Genomic DNA, 23,397 nt, shown 5'->3' on the forward strand with positions numbered 1-23,397 from the left:
TTCTTTGCTTTTACGTATAACATCTTTTTATTTTTACACACACTGCCAACAGAGCTAACCATTTCCATGCATTCGGCAGACCACTGGCGTTCACTCACCTCTTCTCCCATCTGATCCAGACTGCGAAAGAAGTTGTTCACATCCATGTTCACAATGGGGTTCCAAAACGACGGGAAGTCTCCGCCGGTGGTGACGTAGCGTCGGCCCTGTTCGTACGACGCAAAGTGGCGCTTTAGGGCAACGGTGGATTGTAAGTGAATCTCGATGCATCTAATTACAGCCCCACTCATGTCTACCAGAAGTCTTATGTGTCCTAAGCAGTGAACGGACCTTGGAACCACGCACGTACGTCTTCGTAGCCACTTAACTTGAAAAAAAAAATGCGAGCAGCTTCACTGACTTGAAATCAGCAGAACTGTTGGTGTCACATTTACAGCTATTTCATTGTTTGACATTGCCCTAGTAGTTTAGTCATCCTACGCGGAGTCCCGGTATTTCTTGCCAAAGTCACGAAAGAATCCTAGCAACATGTGTAACGTACATACAGCTACTCATCAATTGTCACTGAGGCGTGCACAACAACGGAAATGCTTGCTTATTTATTAAAACTTTTGCAGACTATGTCGCCGTTTGCACATATTGCGCAAGTGGAATCTACGGTCTGTACCATACACTGACTAGTAAGCGCTTGTTTAAATCTTTTCGAGTAGAAAATGAAAGACAATTGAGTGCTTGTGAAGCTACATCAGCTGTCAGTCGCTATTGTGGGACAGTTGTTTCCTTGCGTACGAGTGGAGTGCATTGGAGGGCGTACCAGTATTGTAAAAACGGTCCAGTTCTCGTAGTAGACGCAGTAAAGGTGCTTCTCCAGGCCCAGCTCCTTGAGTACGCGCAGCAGGTGACGCTGGGTGGCGCCGATGTACGCTCCGCCAATGTCCAGGTAGCCATAGTGATCACCCTGTGTTTTTGTGCCAGATATTGAAAAAGTTACTCCTATACGAAAGAAGTAAAACTACATTATAATAATTTCCTTTCTATTTATTTTTCAGTCGTCAATGATGGCGTTGCAAATTACTGCCCACCGAATGCTATTATTACTATTACTAAACCTGTTACACAAAAACACATGTCGAGCCGTACCAATATCAACAAATTACCAATATTTAAATGGTGTTTTGCCACGGCTAAGATGGCGAGTTTTTCGATTTCCTTTCGATGCCTATCTTATCTCCACTCCTCCAATTTTCGAAATGCTCCTTGATGTTGCCTGAGACGGCTTAAATGCGAAATAAATGTACATTAAATCAGGCAGAACTCGGCTAACGTATATACGGCTACTCCCCGAAACGATGCCCACAGATTCGCTCACTCGTCACGATCCACTTTGTCGAGATGCGTGTATTTTTTTTTTGTTGTTGTTTACGAAGCCGACGTGGAGCAGGAACAAATCACCGCGTATATGAAAACTGCAGCCACGTGATCGTTGATGCGCCATGAGCCCCGAATAAAGAGCCGAGGTGCGCGATAATGTCGTTTGAGCCAGTTCGAATGCTCGCGAGCATGAATTACAAGCGCTCCAGCACGCATTCTGTCACTACGGGTCCGCAAATCGGGCGAGTCTCAAGGCACGCACTAGACGACCACCACGTGGGTCCCTCGCTATCCGCAGACACCCGATGCGCCAACGCGACGTGCAATGGCTTGGTTGAATGAATATATCATTGCAATGTTGCTCGTTATAACAAATACATTGGCTGCCATTGATCGTGAAACGAAGACGGGTTGCAGTCGTTCTGGCCAATCGCGGAACCCTAATGTGTCCTTCACGAAAAATCTGGGCTTTCCGGAAGTCAGTTTGAGAACGCATGCATAACAGAAAACGATGCGGAATGAAGAAAAAAATTAATAAAACAGTAAGCTTTCTTGGCTAGATTTGAACGCAGGCTTCTACACTTCGAAAGTTAGTGTCGTAAACGCTGGGGTAAAAACCCATGTATGCATAAAATAAACACATTTGATCGACCCAAACGTGCAGTGTGCACGACGTTACACAAATGTAAACACTTCTCTATGATGGCTTCGTTGACTTTCGTGGTGGCGGAATTAAAGGTCCTTTTCTGAAATAAATTCATAAATCTGACATGGATAAATGTAGTGATAACAAAAAATAATCACTTGCGGAAGTTTCACGTCAGACGTGGGTTTAACGATAGCATCATTAGAAGTGCATGTGTTCAAAATGCTCACGAAAAAGAAGTCGCTGGTGCAGTCTGAAAGCAGATTTCTCGGGAAGGCCACAGTCAGAACAGTGTATTTTGTGGCGACAAAAGCTCTGTTGAAATTCTTACGCGACACGGACTTCAACAAGCGGCTGTAACAGCAATGTCACACACCGCGAAAGACAAGACTGGACTATGACCAAGTGTGTGCGCGTGTGCTGCCGAATGTGCTATGTTTATCTCTCTTCCCTCTCTACTCTCTATCTTTCATCTCCCCTCTCCCCCTCCTATGCGCAGGGTAGCAAACCGGCTGCATATAGGCTGGTTAACCTCCCTGCCGTTCTTTTCCTCCTATTTTCCTTCCTTCCTTCGTTATGTCCCTGGAGCGTCTTGTGTTGACATATACTTTTCCCAAACGCACTTCCAGAGGACATTTCGCGCCCGTCTTTTCTACTAGTCACCTCTCTTCTCCTAGTTAATAATGGCACCGAGTTCTTTGGTGAAGTTTCATAAAGGCAGTGGACACGTATATTTCAGTCAAAAACATTTGGGAAAATGAGTAACTTCCTCAAAATTGCTCGCTTAAAGCATGCTGTTATAATACGAAATTACCAGCCGAAAGAAGTAATTTACTACATTACTCGCTGCAACAAAACTTAATTTAGTTACTGCAACCTAAATAATGCCCAGTCGGGTAGCAGCAGTATAGACTTTAACGTCTTAGTCACGCCCGGAAATGTTATTTACTGTTCTCTCAAAGATGAAAAACGTACTCATTAGAAAAAGCGGTACAGTATTTCGATGCTTTAAAAGCACACTCGGTGGGCACCTTTGGATGCCACAGATATTTTAAATGCAGGAAAAGTATTTAGGAACTTAACGTTTTAGATGCGAAACTTCTTACGGTCGAGCTCTATCCGGTGTGCGGCGTGACCACCCATGGCGCATGCGCTCCCCTCCCCTTCTCTCCGCACCTGTACTCGCTTCCCCCTTCTTTCCTCTATAGGCATCCCTCCCAGCAGCGTTAGCACACCCGTGCGCATGCGCGTCCCCTCCCCATATCTCTCCTCTCCTAAGCTTACTCGTCTCTCGCCTCGCAAGTTCGCAACGCTGACGCAGGCAGCGCCTGCTACGAGTTGTCTGATTGAAAAAAAAAAAAAAAAACGTTAACCGCACCAGTGACTGCTCGCGCTGCACAACCGGTCACTAGCTACTCCGTATATATAGGTACTGGATCCTGACCTCCAAGTTAGTGCACGTGGGAGAATCCTCCTGTGCGTTGAGCAATAAAAATTCGCAGCGTGCGCGTTCGCTAAATGTGGACTGCCGCTCGTGTCCGATCGGAGCCTTCCGTCTCTCATTGCCCATTAGCAGCGATTGACATGTGCCAGTGAGAACCACCGGTTTATCACGGCGTACTTTGCGCCTCCCCAGGTTTCTCTTCTGAGCAATGTCGCGACGAGAGCCAGCGTCAACGCCGTCGCCAGCGTAAGCGTCAGCGCCCGCTGCTTTGCATATACACATGGTTCCCTTTTGTGGAAAATGGTGTTGTTTTTTGTTTCGTGTTTCCTTTTGTGTACATTACCAAATCACAATACGTGTTGCCGAAATTAGAAAAAGCAAATCGACACAATAAATAAATAAATAAATAAATAAATAAATAAATAAATATTGGAGCATTTGTCATTTGTGGCAAGGCAGCAGTATCTTCACATGCTTGTGCATGTGAAGATACTGCCGGTATGTCAACTTCACATGCTTGTGCATGTGAAGTTGTACTTGTCACGCTTCATATTTCGCCCTGAAACAGTCGCCCTTGAGCATGTTACAGCTTTGGAGTGGAAATAGGTGTATTTGAATGTCCGTCTATGCACATGTGCTAATGTATAAGCTGGATCGGCGCACGCACATCGGCGGCCTAGTCACGCACGTGGTACGGCCGATGGCAAACCAAAGCGGTCGCTATGCCAGCCGATTCCGCCATTAAATACGAAATCAAAGCAGCTCGTTCTTGGAATTTCTACTTCTACGCCTGAAAGAATTCGCCAGTGTGTTGAAGGCCTGGTGAATGAACAAATGAAGAATTTTAAGGGCTCGTTTTTTTTTTGTTAGACACGAACTTAACGAAAAAATAACAGACAATAAACCCAAGTGCAGTGCAGAAGATGTTATTCGAGGTATACTTGTGACGTAAATTAAGAAAGAAAGTAAAGCAGACGAAAGGATAAATTTCCAACAAGGCCACGACACGCCACTCCCTCTGCTCGATGACGTCTCTAAATAATAGTTACTGGGGTCTTACGTGCCTAAGTCACGTACGGTATAATTATGAGACACGTCATAGCGAGGAGCTCCGGAAATTTCGTCCACATGGTGTCCTATAATCTTTCATGTGCACTGCCATCGCACAGTACATGCACCTCGCACCTTCGTCTAAAATGAGACCGCTGGGGCAGGAATCGAACCCGCGACTTTGAAACCAGCAGTCGAGCACCGTACCAGCGTACCACCGCCACACGGACTCCACACGCCTCTAGCTCAGAGAAGATCACGTGGGTACCCCTTAATTCAATCTATCTATCTATCTATCTATCTATCTATCTATCTATCTATCTATCTATCTATCTATCTATCTATCTATCTATCTATCTATCTATCTATCTGTCTGTCTGTCTGTCTGTCTGTCTGTCTGTCTGTCTGTCTGTCTGTCTGTCTGTCTGTCTGTCTGTCTGTCTGTCTGTCTGTCTGTCTGTCTGTCTGTCTGTCTGTCTGTCTATCTATCTATCTATCTATCTATCTATCTATCTATCTATCTATCTATCTATCTATCTATCTATCTATCTATCTATCTATCTATCTATCTATCTATCTATCTATCTATCTATCTATCTATCTATCTATCTATCTATCTATCTATCTATCTATCTATCTATCTATCTATCTATCTATCTATCTTAAGGTGAGTTAAGTGGTACCCACGTGATCTTCTCTGCCCTGTCACCGCGCAACGAGACATTAGAGGACCATACGATCCAAGTGCTGTCCGGAGCCTCACCTGCACGGTGTAAGTTCGTCCACCGACGCGGTCCCTGGCCTCAAGCACGACCACATCGAGGCCCTCCTTGCGAAGGTGCCGAGCCGCTGCCAAGCCTGAAAAGAAAAACGATAAGCTATACACTTCGCCGAAAAAAAAAAACAAAAAAAACTAGACCACTTCACGCGAAATGTGCTCTTCCAGTCAACCACACTGTAAATAATAAGAAAAAAATGTGATTTAAGGGACACAACAAAAGTGAAATATATTACGGGGAGCTTTTTTTACGAGAGTTGTGGGATTATGCAAGTTTCAAATACGCAAAAGCAGGATTTTACCGAATAACTACGAAATGAAAACCACACTGTAAAACCACAATGTGTGCAGTTAAACAAGATATCCATATATTGCTACAGGGGTCAATACAATGTGCAAAATTACAGCTTGTGTACTTGAAATTCTAAGAATATTAAAAAAAAAGTGGCCAAAGAACATGATATTTAAAGAAGCTCGATATACGTCAAAGAATAATTCTGAAATCTTGTGAGGTGACCGTGTTGTCCAACGAACATGATATTTAGAGAAGCTCTATATACGCCAAAGATTAATTCTGAAGTCTTGTGAGGTGACCGTGTTGTCCAAAGAACATAATATTTAGAGAAGCTCGATATACGTTAAATATTATTTCTGAAGTCTTATGAGCCAAACTAATGATCACATTATGAGGCATGTGATCATAGGGAGTTCCAAATCAACTCTGAATGACTTAGTAGACGAGCTTTTTTTTTTTGTGGCAAAACATTGTGGCAAAGAATTGTGACAAAGCTGAAGTGACAAAGCCCGAATCGAGGCTACCTGACAACGCTCGTGACAGCCCTTCAGATTATCGTTCGCTGTCTCCTCGATTGCTCTCCAGTCACGTCCTAAAGGTGCTACAAAAAATGGCTTGCAGGTCAGTCCTGCGTGGCCACGCTATCGCGCCCCTAATCGCATTGTCTTCGTCGGTGCTCAAGGAAAACAAACGTGCTCTACTTGACCCGAGCGAGAAAACACTCAGAATCGGTGACACGGGCTCATTGACCGCAGCGGGGTCATCGGCAATCTGGTGTACAGACCCCTTTAGATGTGTTTACGGAAGGCCGCAGTAGTTTAAAAAAGTATATCGGGAGTTCCGTCAACTTTGAGAATTCAGCACCGGCACGTGTTTTGACAGGCACTGCGCTATGTCGCCTTATGGCAGACCGAAATTAGGTGCCTTGCTTCCTTTTCTTCAATAACCACTGTCTTTAACTCAGTGCGTGCGCAGACTCACGGCCACGAGTGAATTAGAAGAAAAATTGGGTGACTGATAGTGAGATCTGCTTTCTCTGCGGTTATGAAACTATAGGCTTCCGGTCTCAAAAGGATGCGCATATAACTTTCATATGAACAAAAAAGCTTGAACACTTTTGAAGCACCTATTTTTATGTAATCTCCCCCACGCTGTTCACATGTGTAGGGTATCAAACCGGCTGTCCTAAATTGGTTAACTTCCTTCACTTGCCTTGTTTCATCTATATTGTTCATTTCTAGCTTGCGTGCACTGATGCATCACTGTAGATAATATCAGCATTGGTCAAAGCATCAATATTAATAGGATTAATGTTTAAATCGGGCAATGAGGTCACCACACTGCTGCTTACCACGTCAACACGTAGTGGAACTTGTCATAACAATGATATTTAAAGAAGACCGTAATGTTAAGCCTTTGACATGAAATGTAATTTATTGTAACATTGTTTTCCTATAGGACGCCTGACACCAACTTTGGAAGCTCGAGATGCTTGTGTTGTTTGATAGTACAATGCATGCGTGGCCAGTTCTTCAGGAGTGGAAACTTTAAGAGCTCGTTGTTCTTTGTTAGACACAATATTAACGAACTATAACAAACATTTGTTGTCATCGCTACTAGCGTTCCCGCCAAAGATTCCCAAATTTAAATGCGTCTATATATTCTATAAAAAGGAGGGGGGATGGCCACCGCGGCAGCTCAGTTGGTAGAGAATTGGACACGTTATTCGAAGGCCATAGGTTTGGTCTTTGTCAGTATTTTCGTCCACTTTTCATCTTAGGGGCGAAGCTTTTTAGGCCGTGGGTCGTTCCCTCCTCTGTAGTAGTACAGTAGTAGTATGCAGCCACCTCAAGTTTATGAGTTTATTACTTTATTGTTGCTATTGATGAACATATTCTCAGGGTATAATCAACTTCCTCTTCCATATTGATTTCTTTTGAGTGCTCTTGTTTTGCCATTTGTGTTAGTTTCTCGAAATTTTCCCCCTGCTTTTTGTATTCTATAATATCCCGTTTCTGCTACACCCCTGTATGGGGGTGCAGTATTTTTAAATAAATAAATAAATAAATAAATAAATAAATAAATGAGTTGGTCAATAGATAGCGTTGTGTGTATGTCCTTGTGAATATATAATATAACAAGATGGCATTAGTGGTTTTCACAGCATATCCAGGAAGTGAATGATGATGAGTGGGGCGAAGCGCCCATCCGTCCATCCATCCGTCCGTCCATCCGTCTGTGCATCCGTTCGTCCGTGCTTCCATCCATCCGTCCGTGAGTCCGTCCATGCATCCGTCCGTCCGCACGAACGGAGTAACAGACGGACACCTCGCCCCACTCATCATCATTCACTCCGTGGATATGCTGTGATTTTTTTCTCACAGCAATGGGGCGGCCTCCTCCTTTAGTCACGTAAAAGCCGAGGGTAGCGCAGTGTTTGCCTCATACATTGACCCAATAAGGAAGGGGGGGCGCAATAAAGCTTCTCCCCAACCCCTTTCTATGCACACGTACGCTCGTGATCACTGCTGTGGAAAGGCTTTTGTACCTTTATTTTACACCCAGAACTGTTATGAGATAACAACTCGGGTCACGCGCAGTTGTCCGCCGCTTCCGGTGTCCGTAACCACATCGCGCGAAATCAGAAAAAAGACCTAGCACCAATGGCACAGTGGGGCTCAAACTCGGGTCTGCTGGATGTCAGCCCAGTATTCTACCACCGAGCTACGCCGGTGCTTGTGACTTGTTGTCAAACTTGCCTTAGGCAGGCTTGATGTCGGGAAAGCAATCGCGTTAATACGACTTACAAAGCGTTTTAAAAAAGCGAAAGAACAACCAGACGTCGCACAATGCGAATAGCGTAACGAGTGGACCGTCCAATGCTCCAACCCATCACAATAACTTGTTCTTCTTCCCCTCTTAAATGTGGCGCATACCCACTTCAGGCATAATACCTCATCGTCGTCAGCCACTCCACGAACAATTGGCACACCATTCCTTGCAAGTCCTTAGCGGATACCACGCTTCTCAGAAGAATGACGAAAAATAGCATAGCGAATGTCGGCCTATTACCCCCAAAAATTTATTATTGATACCCGAGTGGGTATCAAGTAAGTGTGCTTGCAGTAGTTACCCAATGAGTGTTTCGAAAAGGCTCTGAAAGGCTGCTCTTCTAGCTTTTTCACCGTGACTGTGCTGCCCCTTCCGCGCAAACCTGGCATTTTTTCTCTCCCCTTGTCTTTTACACCCTCGTGTAGGATAGAAAGCTGGACATAAGTGACCTCCCTGCCTTTCACACATTCTCCCTCTCCGTTGACTTGTGCAGCTGGATCTATGCTCTCGCCTCGCCATTGCACTTATCAGCCCGCTATGTCCCAGCAAATTGTCGTGTTGCCTACGTCGTGAATGACTGGCTACTTATCAGGTTACTGCGTCCCACTCGTACACGCCTCCCATCCCACCCAGCACTCCAGGGAGTCCTCGTGGCCACGGTACTTAATTTGGCGCCTCCTTGTCTGCTCGCAAGCCACGTAGCTGTGTGTCATATGTGCATTGCTTGGTCCGCGTGCCCGCGTGAGGTTTCCGGCTGCATTTTTATCCATTGGTCCGGACACAAATGATGTTTGCACTCTGCAAACCCCTGGGAAGACTTGGGCTTTGAAGAGTACAAACAATCCGCGGGCGAACAGGCCCGGCCAGCACTGATTGACAAGCCAAACACCAATAAGGCCGTTCGATTATTCGTTTGAGTATTCGCACTTTGATTGAACTGTACTGCCGTGTTATTAGGTGCTATGTTATTTTCTCTTTCTTTTCTTTTAGTAATAGTCTTGGGTATTGTGGAGGAAGACGGAGGTGTTTGCTTCAATGCCCCACTAGATATCTATATAGTCCAGATGCCCGAAGCAAGGCAGCAGCAGCAGATCGCAAGAAAATTAGACGTAGACAAACCACCAGGAAAGAATAACCAATGTATTGTTGCAGCAGATCGCCTCTACGGCTAAAGACATAGTGCCACTCTTGCACTCGACAATGTACTCCGAACGTGGGGGTCACCGGCCGATCGGCCCGTGACATCAATCTGGAGCCTTACGCATGCTGCATTGCGCATTCACCTGTGAGGTTGAAATGGTGCGGACTTCGCAAGCTATATCCGACTATCGTTGATACGCCACTGAACGAATGCTTGAATCTCCCTCCTTTTTGTGCAAGATGAATACCAAGTGCAGCCACGTTTGTTCGGTACAAATACACATTTGCATTGAAAACAGCCGTCAGTGAATGCATGCCCGTGCCTTGACCAATACTTTTTCTTACGTTAACTGTGTTTCTCTTTTTCTCTACTTTGAGGGTACCTGTCGACCACTAGGTTTGTAGCATTTCCTTGTTTCAATCGATCATTCTTATTTCTGGGTTTACGTTTAGGTATTTTAGACCCACTACTAACACACAATGGACTATGGGTCTATTGTAAATAAAGAATGATTCTCTTCGCGGACACCGATGGAACATCGAAGCTGGTGGCATACCCTTCGTCACGTTGACGCATATCTATGTTTTACGAGTCTTTCACATTTAATATACTACTGCTGTTTATTAAACACTCTTTGTTTGGCTTTGAGGTATATATAAGTATAGTTCTACTGTATCTTAACCATGCCGCTCTTATACACAGGTTTTCAAAGAGGCCTTCGCTTACGGTACTCTGATATATGTTGCATCAGTGCTCTTCATTGAGCACTCTTTGTTAAGCTTAGAGGTGGTGTAATACAGCCGCCACCTTTTATAACCACAAAGTATCACGTGACGATGGTGTGACTACGATAACCATCGCGTCGTTTGTTGGGCTATTGTTGCTTTCTCGCTTTTTTAAAGACGATAGTCTTTCTTGGGCTTCGACGCAGAAATTTTTGTCTGTCCGTCTGTACATTTGTCTGTTTGTCCGCTTTTAACGGTACCCCAAACGACATCAAAAATACCTCAAACGGCGGAACCCATCCACAGCGCCCACTAATATTGCTCAAGTTCTAGCGTTCATACTTGTGAGGTTGTCAATTAAAAACCAATTTTGCGCATATCTGAGGCACCATAACAACACGTCAATATTCTGTATGTGTGCCTTTATACTAGAAAAGGCATACATAAGTAATTATAAGGACCATAGCATTTATCACGCTGCGCTGTAAATGCAACGCTTGCACGAAAATGCAAGTGTTTCCAACGCTTTGCTAAGACAACACGGTGGCGGCACCTACCCGTCCTTGCGTTCTACAACTTATCGCCTCCAAGACGGGCGCGCACGCGCTGCGCTTCGTTTTCTAAGACAACTGCCAGATAGCGCTCATGTCTCACGTGTGACGTGACTTGATGCGCTAGTTCGCCTCCGCTGCACGCTCGAGGCACTCTGACGCAGCGCCTCCAGAATACCATTCACCAATTTTCTTGCGCAGATCATCAAATAAACGTTTTGTCCACTCTTTCCAGAGGCAAGACTATCGTCTTTCGACGACATTTGCAGTGTAACATGTAGATATAGGGCCAATTGTTTTAGTGGAAGTTGTGTAGTGTAGGGGTATGTACTACATTTCTGTGGCACGTACGCGTTTCTGATTATGATGATACTTTTCTAATATGTCGCGCGAATTTGGGTGGAATATATCCTTTGTTGGCTGATCAATGCCTTCATGTTAGTGGGTGAGCCGTCGCACTTACGCAGAATCTACAGTGCATACCCATTTATGATGTCCGCAAGCGCTACAACAGATTCTGGACATGAAAGGCTCGTCCAAGAGCAGCTTTACTGTAAATAAATAAATAAATAAATAAATAAATAAATAAATAAATAAAACCCACAGGCGTGGGCACAATTTCTCTTCATCGGATTTGCCCACGAGGCCACTGAGTGCGCTTCCGTTATGAGAAACGAGTAATGCTTATGTAAGCGTGCGCGCAGAGGGGACGGCCACTTTTTTTCCTTCCCCTTGCAGCATATACATCGCCTTTGCAGTATGACCTCAGAGAGATGGGTCTGAGATAAAAGTTGGGGTGGCATCGACTTTTTTTTTTTTCATATACAGGGGAAAGGGGGGACACCGACGGCAAGTGAGTTCCTTCAGGGGACAGGGAAGCGGAGAACGTGCTGTGCATTGGGAGGGGGCATGGGGGATAGGCAATATTTAAGGGTAGGGAGGGGTCATGTCACTCCCGTTGGTGTGGCCCCTAATGGAGGAGGGGAGGCGCTGCCGTCCCATTTCGCCCACTTCAGCTCGCTCCCCCCTGCCTGCCCTAACAGAAACACTGAGCGCGCCTGTAGAAAGGAGCACCGACTCAACTGTGATCTCTCCAGAACGCGTGCAGTTTCATCAACACCCACGTTGTCTTTTTTTCTTTAATATCCTTAGAATACAAGTTACTAGATAAGAGTGCATGTTAACGTTCCTTGAGTTATCTGCCCATGCTGCGCGAGCAATCACTACATTGTCCTTCATCAGTGACTTACAGATGCCCCAGCCACCGTTGCCCCAACCGAGTGATGGACTGTCGGACCTAAACGGCCGACATTTGGAGCAGCTGCGGCCTTGGAGAGCGTCACGCGGAGACGGCCACTTTGTCTCGGACCACAATTGATTTATCGACCGGCAGCCTTCGCATGCCTCACAGCGCGGTGCATCGCAAGGCGCCAGCAGGTGCGCCCCACGGGCTGTGCGCCCTCTTTCCACCCTCCACACTTTGCACTGCAACGAAACACGCGGAGAACGCCGAGGTCTCGCGAACAGGCTCTCGTTGCCAACGCTGGCTCGGCCTCCGACGAGGGCGTGTTAAGAAGATAGTCACAAATCACAAGCACTGTAGCATCACATGCAGTGTGCCAAATCAATTCAAAGGAACTTTTGTTTCTTTTGGTTTTTAGAAAAGCTGTACAGCCCAGACATCCAATTCTTGTGGAGAACTCTTGTGTTGCTGATTCTGAAAAGAAGGCGCAAAGGAGACGACGGATGAAAGTGAGGACGCACGCACGCACGCACGCACGCACGCACGCACGCACGCACGCACACACACACACACACACACACACACACACACACACACACACACACACACACACACACACACACACACACACACACACACACACACACACACACACACACACACACACACACACACACACACACACACACACACACACACACACACACACACACAGGTGCCCCCTTCGAAAAAAGCCCCGCCACGGTGGTCATGTGGCTAAGGTACTCGGCTGCTGACCCGCAGGTCGTGGGTTTGGATCCCGGCTGCATTTCCGATGGAGGCGGAAATGTTGTAGGCTCGTGTTCTGAGATTTGGGTGCACGTTAAAGAACCCCAGGTGGTCGAAACTTCCGGAGCCCTCCACTACGGCATCTCTAATAATCATATAGTGGTTTTGGGACGTTAAACTCCACTTATCAATCAATCAATCAATCAATCAAACACACACACACACACACAGACACACACACACACACACACACACACACACACACACACACGAGGCACCCTCTCGGTGAATGTGTCTCCCTTTTCGTCCGTCTTCTTTGCACCTTTTCTTTCGAATCGCGCAATACCAACACGTCCAGTAACTATCACATTGCCGTTGCTGCGTTGCAGACAAGACAGATGCTTGGGCTAGTTGGTGATTGGGAATCAACATAATTGTACAGCGCAACATAATTGCGCAGTAACTGCTCGTAGTCTTGCGCTGTGCAATTATGTTGATTTGCAGACAAAATAAAATCATGGCTGTAGTTGGGGATGGAAAAAAACAAACTGCGCCCAGTCACGGTGGAGCTGAAGTACACTGAAGTAACTGATAAAACTTTGGATGGTTTGCTCATTAGTGCTTTATTACTACAGTCCGTTTTCTTTTGAAGGATGAAGACCATTGTGTGGATCACTGAAACAGTCACGAAAGGAATTGAACACCTATTCGCCAAACAGATTTCGCTCGTGTCATTCGAGCGAGGCTACCCGACACCTTGATGTCCTCGCTCTCCTTGAGCTTCTTGAGCACATAATTATTATGGTCTAATTATCATCACAGAACCATAAAAATGGTCGAACATAGTCTATTATTTTAACATAGCGTTTTTTCTTCTTCTTCTTGTAAGCTGCAAATTGTGTCATTCATCTCCGCGTTCACATTGGTATCACTTTTCTTCTGTAGCTGTCATTCTTAGCTTGCTCATGAGGATCCTGAACAATCTGCATGTACAGTGCTTCCCGATACACAGTGGCGATATGAACTTTCCTTGACGCTGCAGTTATCGTAGACAACCATCTCATGAAAAAAAAAATGGTGCTCCACTTACGAGCATGCACGTACTAACAACACAGAATAGATTATTATTGTGGCGTTATGGGTATTTCAGTGCAAGGATGTTTTTGCAATAGCCTTTATACGGAGATGGTATTCAGCCGGCAAAAAGTCTGATCCGCACTTCTGCTTGTCGTCACTCATTAAAAAATGACACGCACGCGCAACTCGCAGCATGTGTAAACCGTGAGGAACACGAATGCTTGGCGCATGAGCTGAAGTCGGGTCACACATGGTGGAGTTTTGCCTTCAGCGTTCTTTGCCAAAGCTCACATTGTAGTGAGGAAGAGGAAGACGACGTCCGAGACAGAAGCAGGATTCCGTGCAAGATACATCTGGAATGCCTCGTCCTCGATGCCTTTGAATGCACGTTTTACTTTCTCCTCTTCGTTCATGCAAGCATTCGCGCGTGTGAAAACCCAGCACCTCCACCAAATGTCGTATGACGATTTATTGTGAACAGAGTAGTGATTGCCAGTCGGGGTATAGCACCGATCTGACAGAGACGCAGATCTTGTGCACAACAACCACAACGAACTCGTCGTCTACCTCTTCCTCACTGTACAGCATGACCGTATTATTTGTTTCAACCATGCGGAAATGTCATTTAGTTTTGAACATTGTTCCAGTAATGCCCGCCGGTCGAAATCTGGAACAATAAGGCGGGAAGAACAATTAGGATTGCACTGTCACAACTGTTGCGAGGTTAAGATTGGTTTGCGCCGCGGAGTCCGGCGCTGTAAAAATTCGTCTGCTGCACAGATTCTATTTATTAGTATAGTAGACGTCGTCTTATAAGTAGCGGCAGATTTCCGTGCGGCAGATTCGTTCGCCCTGTGTTTGTGGAGCGATACAGCGCTGCGTTAAGCGGCGCGCCTCGAAGCTCCACGGCGGATGGGCGGTGAGTGAAGAATTATCGCTCGATCCGACGAACGAGCAGTCAAGGACGTCTGTGTGTACTCTTGCTCGCAAGCCCCAACCTACATAGCGAGATAAAAAAAGAACACATTGGCTCAGTTCCAAGGAAGCTCGTTCCACCGAAACCCGCTCACGAAGGCATCTCCTGCAAGGTGCCCTGCAGCCGATCGTTGCGGTCGGATGCGCACTCAGCTGTTGACATGAGAGTATAGTCAAACCGCTTACAACCCGTGTGTTGGAAACGCAATGCGTCTGGTAGCACAGCGTACTAAGCGTTATGTTACAAAGATTCCAATAAAAATTAAAGCGTACAAACAGCTGGAGAGTGACGGTAGATCTTCGGGGCATCATTCATTTTAGCAAAACTTGTTGTTGGGTTAGTTGGTGCATGCTACAGGAGAGTTAGACGACACAAACCATCAAGAAGGATAGGCGAAATGAGAGAGCGTTACACCTAACTTTCTTGTCACATCATACACTACAGCTGTAAAATTATTTCTCCGGCTATAACTAATGGCATCCACGTTAGTCCTATTCATACATAACAGTCATCCATGTGTAGCCTGATATAACATTAGGTATATATAAAGCCATATATTACGTAAATCCATTGATAGGGCTTATTCAATATGGTCATATAAAGAATGGACGTATCAGGCCATATATGGGAACTCAGGGGCGTAGGTAGCAATCTTTTTTTTTTTGGGGGGGGGGGAGTGGGGCACACCTCCTTAATCTAAAGTTGAGGCCGGGCAAGAAAATGGGATCAAGGGCCATTTTGTGATATATATAGGTATGCCGCGGTAAAAAAACTTCGCAGATCTCACGTCCTGTGGGAATCGACGATATTCGAAGCACGAAAAGGGAGGTTGATATGTCACTTTAAAATGAGCACTACGTTGAGAGGTGGACCTAAATTATGTTGTACATGACTTCCATCCCATGATTATCATGTTTGGATGTGTCATTTACTTTCGTCGTCTATTCAGATCATGCGATACCAAATATCGTATATGTGGAGCTAGCGAAACGGCCACCAACCCACTATGAGCGTAGCATGTTGTCATGTTTTACATCACACGCTTGTCATGATTATCATGTTTGGACGTGTCATTTACCTTCATTGTCTATTCATATCATGCGATACCAAATTTAGTAACACGTGGCGTGATACGTGGAGCTAACGAAACGGCCGCGAGCACGCTATGAGTGTAGCATGTAATCATGTTTCACGTGGCACGCATATCATGATTATCATGTTTGAACGTGTCATTTACTTTCGTCGTCTATTTACGTCACGTGATACTAAATTTAATATATGTGGAGCCGGCGACACGTCTGCGAGTGCGCTATGAGCGTAGCATGTAGTCATGTTTAACATGACACGCATGTAATGATTATCATGTTTGGACATGTCATTTACCTTGATCGTTCATTCACGTCATGTAATACTAAATTTGGTATATGCGAAGCTAGTGAAAGGGTCTAGAGCGCATCATGAGCGTGGTATGTTGTCACCTTCTTATATTACACTCATGTCATGATTGTCATGTTTGCACCAGTCATGTACCTTCGTCATCCATTCACGTCCCGTAATACCAAATTTGGTATATGAGAGCAAGCGAAACGACTGCGAGCGCACCATGACCACGGCATGTAGTCAAGACTAGTCATGACATGGAACTCAATATGCATGTCATAATTTCCGAGTTAAGGCTTGTCATTTATTTTGGCCATGCAGTCATGTCATACCATACCAGTTTTGCAAACTGTCATGTGAACGAAATAGGTAGATAGATAGATAGATAGATAGATAGATAGATAGATAGATAGATAGATAGATAGATATAGATAGATAGATAGATAGATAGATAGATAGATAGATAGATAGATAGATAGATAGATAGATAGATAGATAGATAGATAGATACGCTCAAAGTCGCCGACATTCGCTAAGATATGCTTCGCATTTAAAAAATATTTAGTGGGAGGGGCACGGGCCAGGTGTTCTACCTCCTGAGTACCTGACTGTGCTAGCTACCCACATATGGCCACATATTCTCAATTTATGATACAGCCATATATCGCAATTCTATATATTGGTTTATATATGACATCTTCGGAGGGCTTCAATGTGCATGTGGCTGTCCGTTGTCTATAAACATCACCGTACGCGAAAAACCTGTGGGCCCTAGTGATCCATTCAGATGTATCTACAATTGAGAAAATTGTTTTTGTTTAAAAAATAACAGTATCATTACGGTTATGTCGCTATGTTTCAGACATGCCCTCTCTGCCTGTTTTGTCACTTTGAGAAGCAGCAGCAGAGAGAACGCGATCAGGTCACGTTCCTCCGTAGCATAGGTTGGCGAGTCCGGTTGAGTAAAACATTAATGAGTCTGAGTTCGAACGAGCCTTAAGTGCAACATATATCTCTTGAGTGAGTTTAAATGTGCTCTACATTTTATCACTGGCATGTGGTCCTATCAGCTTTATTGTAGACTTCACATGGGCTTACGTTTGTGCTCCAGTATGTCCACACAAATTTCAACGCATTAGTGTTCATGCGCCACCCCAATGTTTATTCATCAGAAGCATAAGTAAGAACTGTGGGGGCCAATGCCTCTATCTAAAAAATCTTTCACGGGATGTTCTTGCTGGAAATATCCCGTGCGAGTCACATATTTCATATATACGTCCTTACTGGATTCCAACCACTGATAACTTGCACTTGAAGCTGCAGGATGAAAATGCGTATCGTAGAGTACTGATTTTGTGAGATAGTGGCGTTAAAGATCAGGAAAGACGCCACGATCAGAAAAGCAAATTTTACGCCAGGGGACTCTTGATTCGACTTACTCTGGACCACTCAGGCTCAGGTCAACCCATGAGTCTGAGTCTCATTGAGTCCGGCTGAGCAATATGTTGCTAAGTTTGAGTCCCAGTGAACCCGGTTGAGAAAAAGTTTATTGAATCTGAGTCCGAGTGAGCCTTGGGGAGGAAAATTTCGCTTAGTCTGAGTCCAAGAGAGCTCGCAGAGCAAAATGTGTTTCTTCACTGAGCATAAGTGAGTTATTTTTTGTTTATTTATTTTTTTGGAACCTATGCTGAAGGAAAGAAAAGCTCGATCGTATTCCGTTTCGATATGGTGAAAATCGCTTTAATGTACGCCATACCTATTCACTAGAAACAAAGTGTAGCCTCCTATATAGGAGGACGTTTCTTCAGGTACTCCTCAGATCTTTTCTTTTTGGTCTGTATTAGTAACCGAACAATGCAAACAAAAAAAATCGTCGAAGCTTCCACTAAGCCGGCCAAGCCTTGAAAAAAGAAACTGCATGGTCTATTCTGCAGGGTAATTTTGTTTCTTCTAGATCGTTGCTACAATTTAAGTAAGCGATGCTAATTTGTTTCTACAGATAGGCTCGAGTTCAACCACAGACAGTCACAGACACGACGCGGGCACTTTGTCAATGCTTCGGGGTTTTTTTCACAGGCGCCATTGCCTTTCACGTTCGCTCACAATTTCTGTCGTTCCTGTAGACAACCGGACTGAGAGACAAACTGTGATTGCTCACGGACAATGTTGGTACCTATAGTACTCTGCAGTCACTACACTTTTCCCCTATAGTCACAAACTCTTCTTTTTCATTCTTTTACACCCTTTTTTTTCTCATTCCTAAGTACAGGGTAGCAAACCACAGCCTTTTTCTGGTTAACCTCCCTGTCATTCCTTCATCTCTCTTTCTCACTCTGAAAATTGGGCGAATCAGCTTGTTAAAGTTGAACTGGTCCAGAGCATAAAGAGTAAGAAGAAACGGCTGATCCGGCCAAAACAGGCACTCCGTCCTTTTCTGTTGGCCGGCTCGGCCGTTTCTTCTGTATAGGCATTTGGTGTAACTATCCTCGCTGCTTCTGTGGTTAGATTTCAGATGTTCGTCTGGTATTGAAGCCAAGGACTGAAAGACGTTTCGTTAAAAATATCACGTGATATATCTGAAAACTCAGTTTGTCAATGTAGTCATGGCGTGACTGCATTGTGTTTTCCTAGTTATGTCGGCTCGGTCGTCGGACTGATCGTTTGATTTTTGACTTGCTTGTTTTGGTCGTTATTTTTTCGTTATTAAGGCGGTATTATTTTCGTTGTACATTTGCAAACGAACGTTAAATGAATGCAGCACATTCCTCACGAACGTTAAATGAATGCAGCACAGTGGACACGCGTAAGCAAGCAAGAAAACTAGCCCAAGCACGCCTATATTCAGAATCCATCTCTTGACTTGAAGGTGCTTTCAAGGTGATGTTTCAGGGCATCGATCAAGCCACACGCGACAGTTCAGGCAGCAAAAGCGGGAAGTAGCATGGAGGGCCGCACTCCAGATAACTTGACATGCCGGACACGCGCTGTCCAGATAAATTGACCGTATCGCCGAGTGGTTTGATATGCGGCGAGAATGAAGTGAAGAGAGAGAAAACAAACGCCGCCATTGTCTGTATATCGCTCCGATACGGATGCAAGGCTCAGAAAACTGACAGTGTCTCCATCCGAGCATGTATGCCCTTGGGCGAGTTGGGCTCGGCACCCGTTACCATAGCTCCGACTCCTCATTTTTTGACACTCTTCATCCCCTACTCTAAAAACAGAAGCAGATTTTTATGTTCTATACAATTGCTTTGTTTCCATTGACGATAATAACCGTCTTGTACAATCTCTCGTGTCCTTTAACGGAGCAAAAGAACATCAACTATTGCGAAACAGTCGTGATGACATTCGTGAATCACAGTTGCCCTTTCACTGCAATTGTGTACAATATGCAACGTAAACAAACTTCCCAATACAAATATTTAGCTATCTAGCAGAAAATGTTCCTTAAACTAGTTACGCTTAATAAGAAAACTAGGCTATTTGCGCCACACCTCACACAAAAACTGTTGCGATATTAAGCTCCTTTTAGATAAAAGAAAAATTTCCCTTTTTTAAGAATATGTATCCCTACCTTGGTTCCCTTATATACATTGTAAAAAAATCGCCTGGTATACGAAAATGTATTTGTTTCATTTCTCAGAACTAAAGCTACGGTTTCTTACCAACATTGGCTGTTCAAACGCTGAATATTAAACGACCACTGCCTCGTTACCGCGCCAAAGCGCTAGTATTGCTATATGCATTCAATAACTACAATTCTGGCCGGTGACCTCATCACATTGAATAATAAAGGTTGCACCAACAGCTCTCATGCCTTGAACATAATATATTTCTGAGCTCGTGCCACTACGGACGAGCTATGAAATAGATTAGCATAGTTTTTTTCCACGTGTGATTTATTTATGAATTCATCCGTTAACACTCGCAACTTACAACTTTTCAGCTGACATTGGCAAGCATCTTGCTAATATCTACGTAGCTTCAGTTTAATCATTGTCCTTATCGTTCATTTGTTTCTAAGCACAACTAGTACTATTTTCTTGCATACTTGACCTATTAGCATTGCATAACTATGGCCGCTTGGTGTGATGTAACATTCCGCTTCCCGCAAAACCCCTAAACTGGTACTCCCGAGGAAATAAATAAATAAATAAATAAATAAATAAATAAATAAATAAATAAATAAATAAATAAATAAATAAATAAATAAATAAATAAATAAATACGTAGAATGCGAAGGATAGAGACAAAGCAGCACTCAAACTGCAAAAAATTTTGTGTATACATAACACATCGCTTGGTTATTCGATGCCCAACTTGACAAGAACGTATACAAGCGCACTGAAACAGTGTGAGGCTTGTATATAGCTGCTTCGGCAATGGTCCGGATACTGTTAGGCTAGTTGTAAATCGAGTCAAATAATCAGTTCACAAAAGCAAGCGACGTTCAAAGTGCCTGCTGAAAAAATCTGAGAAGAGATGAGTAACACTGACTGTCCGGCTTCGAATGGTCACCGAAGGACGGACTTGCACGCAGAGGTCGCCTTAGGTTTCTGTGGTATTCGCAGCCCGCAACGAACTGCAGACGCCCGCAGTCGTAGCTTAGCACCTGAGGTGTAGAGCACTGCTCAGCACGAGGGCGCGGGTTCGACTCCAAGTCACGGCGGTGGCATTTCGATACGAATGTATACGGACGAAAAGAGTGAATCTGCGACGTCCCTAAACGATTAAATTGGGGCCTTAATTCGCGGATATACAAAAGCAGCAAAAGCTAAGCCCCCCCCCCCCCCCCTCCCGGATGGACTCTCGTAAGACGGAGTATACACAACGCCACCAGATGTGCGAATTCTGCAGCCAGACACACCGCTGATTGAGCTCGTTCATTTTCGGCCTTGACAGGGACGGCGAGTCAGCGCAAGCGGGGCTAAGCGGATGCATGCGCAACAAAGTGAACGTCATGTAACGTCTGTAGACAGTGATTGTTGTCTGTCTGACACAAGGGTTACATACACAAAAAACTGCGTCTATTTCGAGGTGCTTGAGATTCACCGTGGGGACTACTACTCAGCTGTGTCCCCTAAATAAATAAATAAATAAATAAATAAATAAATAAATAAATAAATAAATAAATAAATAAAGACAGTATTTTACGGATGGGTATCAGCGCCGCCTTATGTGGTTGTTGACCATTCCGTTTTGCATCTTTAACAACGAAACGAACCGTGTTATGGTAGGTGCATACGCATGAAAACGACCGGGTTGAGGCATACGATGTTTCATAATATTAGTATAAGTCGCGTGGTTATATACAAAAACAAAAAAAAAACACATCGGCTCAACAGCCCAAGATGACCGCACCAATTTGTCTAATTAGTCGGGTAAAATAGTCTCCGCTCGCGCACGTATGACACTCCCGCGAACATACATAAAAGAGAGTATAGGATCCTCCCGGAAGAAAACTTTCAGCTCACATCCTTGCGGAGCACAATCTATATCTGACCAGAAGAATATAGGCCTATAATGTGAACGAACGCGTAAGTCAATGTCATTATTGATGTGTGACTTGGCGAAACAAGGGAATAAAATACAGCTTCGGTTTGTGTATTATATAGCAACGGGGCTTTCTACAGGTGGTCAGACACGCAGGAACAAGATTTCGATCACTCGATGTTTATAACCATCGCAGAAGGAAAGCCTTTGTGCTGGATGCAACACGACAATCAGCTTTAAGCGAGATTGCTTCTCGATGATGTGTAATTGAAAGCGTTGCGACATGGACAGCTGGCAAGTGACAAGTACATATATCAAAACAACTAAAAGGTAGATGTAGAAATGTATTCATATAAAATTGTTTTCATGAATATATATATTTTTTGGCCGCCTTCATCCATGATATTCCCCGACCACATGGGAGTCCTTCGAACTTTTGATGACATAACGGGGAAATAGTTTTATCATTACGGGCGTGGGCTGTGGCGGACACCGAGAGCGACGAAGGTGGATTGGATGACGTCACCTCTAAAATTTGGCACTACAGCAAGCTGTTAGCAGTTCACGCTGCAAAACATGGCTATGGTTCCCATGCAGTCGTACCGGGGCCGTTGCTCGCATTGAACAGCGGCATAGGTCTGCAGTACCGCTCTCCACCCGCCGCGGTGGTCTAGTGGCTATAGTACTCGGCTGCTGACCCGCAGGTCGCGGGATCGAATCCCGGCTGTGGCGGCTGCATTTCCGATGGAGGCGTAAATGTTGTACGCCCGTGTGCTGAGATTTGGGTGCACGTTAAAGAACCCCCGGTGGTCGAAATTTCCGGAGCCCTCCACTACGGCGTCTCTCATAATCATATCGTGGTTTTGGGACGTTAAACCCCACGAATCAACTGCTCTCCTGCATCAGTCGCTGCTTTGTCGCAATCTCGTTTACCACATTCAGTCGAATATAAAGCACGCAAGTTAAAGCAAATCATGCTGCACTTCACATTTTTTTTAAGTATTCGAAGTTCTATCCAGAGAAACAAAAGTGACGTGCGTTAGGGTTCCCGTTAAGGGGGGGGGGGGGAGAAGGTTCATGGCAGTGCCTCTCCCCCGTCCCTATTAGGTCAATGTATGGGGCATATTTCACGCTTCCCCTCTTTCTTGACCAGAAGGTCGCCCCGCCCCCTAGACAATGTAAGGAGCCGATCTCGCACCCCCCTCTTAAATGACTATGGGGTGGCCCCCTGTGCCCACCTGATGCGCTCGCCTATAAGACTGAACAAGAAACGTTCAGAGGAAAACGGAAGCTGGGATAGAAGAAGGAATCGTTAAACACGAAATGTAACCGCGGAGCCAGTGCCTCGACAAGTGGACCCTTCTTCATAACAGTATAGCAAGATACTTCTCCTGCCTTGACGAAGACAGGTCCAGTTGTGACAGCGTTGGTTCCAGTGCCATACTATGTTTAAATGCTGGTTTTTTTTTCAGCTCTCTCGAAGACTGTGCACATAAAACAAAATCACGTACCTCCGTACACTGAGGTAGTACAACAAAGTCGTTACGCGTTCTGGCAGCACAATGGCCGTAGACCTGATAAAGAGGAGCACTTCAGTCTCGTTATCGCCATATAACAAGCACAC

General features: G+C 44.9%; 1 protein-coding gene across 1 annotated transcript in view; it reads right to left on the reverse strand.

The window, feature by feature from the left end:
* Positions 1-23,397, reverse strand: part of LOC119171853 (amine oxidase [flavin-containing] B) — a 73,692-nt gene that overhangs the window by 19,029 nt on the left and 31,266 nt on the right. The window contains exons 3-5 of the mRNA XM_075892502.1: positions 5,275-5,369; positions 815-958; positions 99-206 (exon numbers count right to left, since the gene is read on the reverse strand). Coding sequence (XP_075748617.1) covers positions 99-206; positions 815-958; positions 5,275-5,369 — 347 coding nt within the window. The remainder of the gene's footprint in view (positions 1-98; positions 207-814; positions 959-5,274; positions 5,370-23,397) is intronic.

The sequence above is a fragment of the Rhipicephalus microplus genome, chromosome 4, assembly GCF_043290135.1.
Source record: "Rhipicephalus microplus isolate Deutch F79 chromosome 4, USDA_Rmic, whole genome shotgun sequence".
NCBI classification, from domain to species: domain Eukaryota; kingdom Metazoa; phylum Arthropoda; class Arachnida; order Ixodida; family Ixodidae; genus Rhipicephalus; species Rhipicephalus microplus.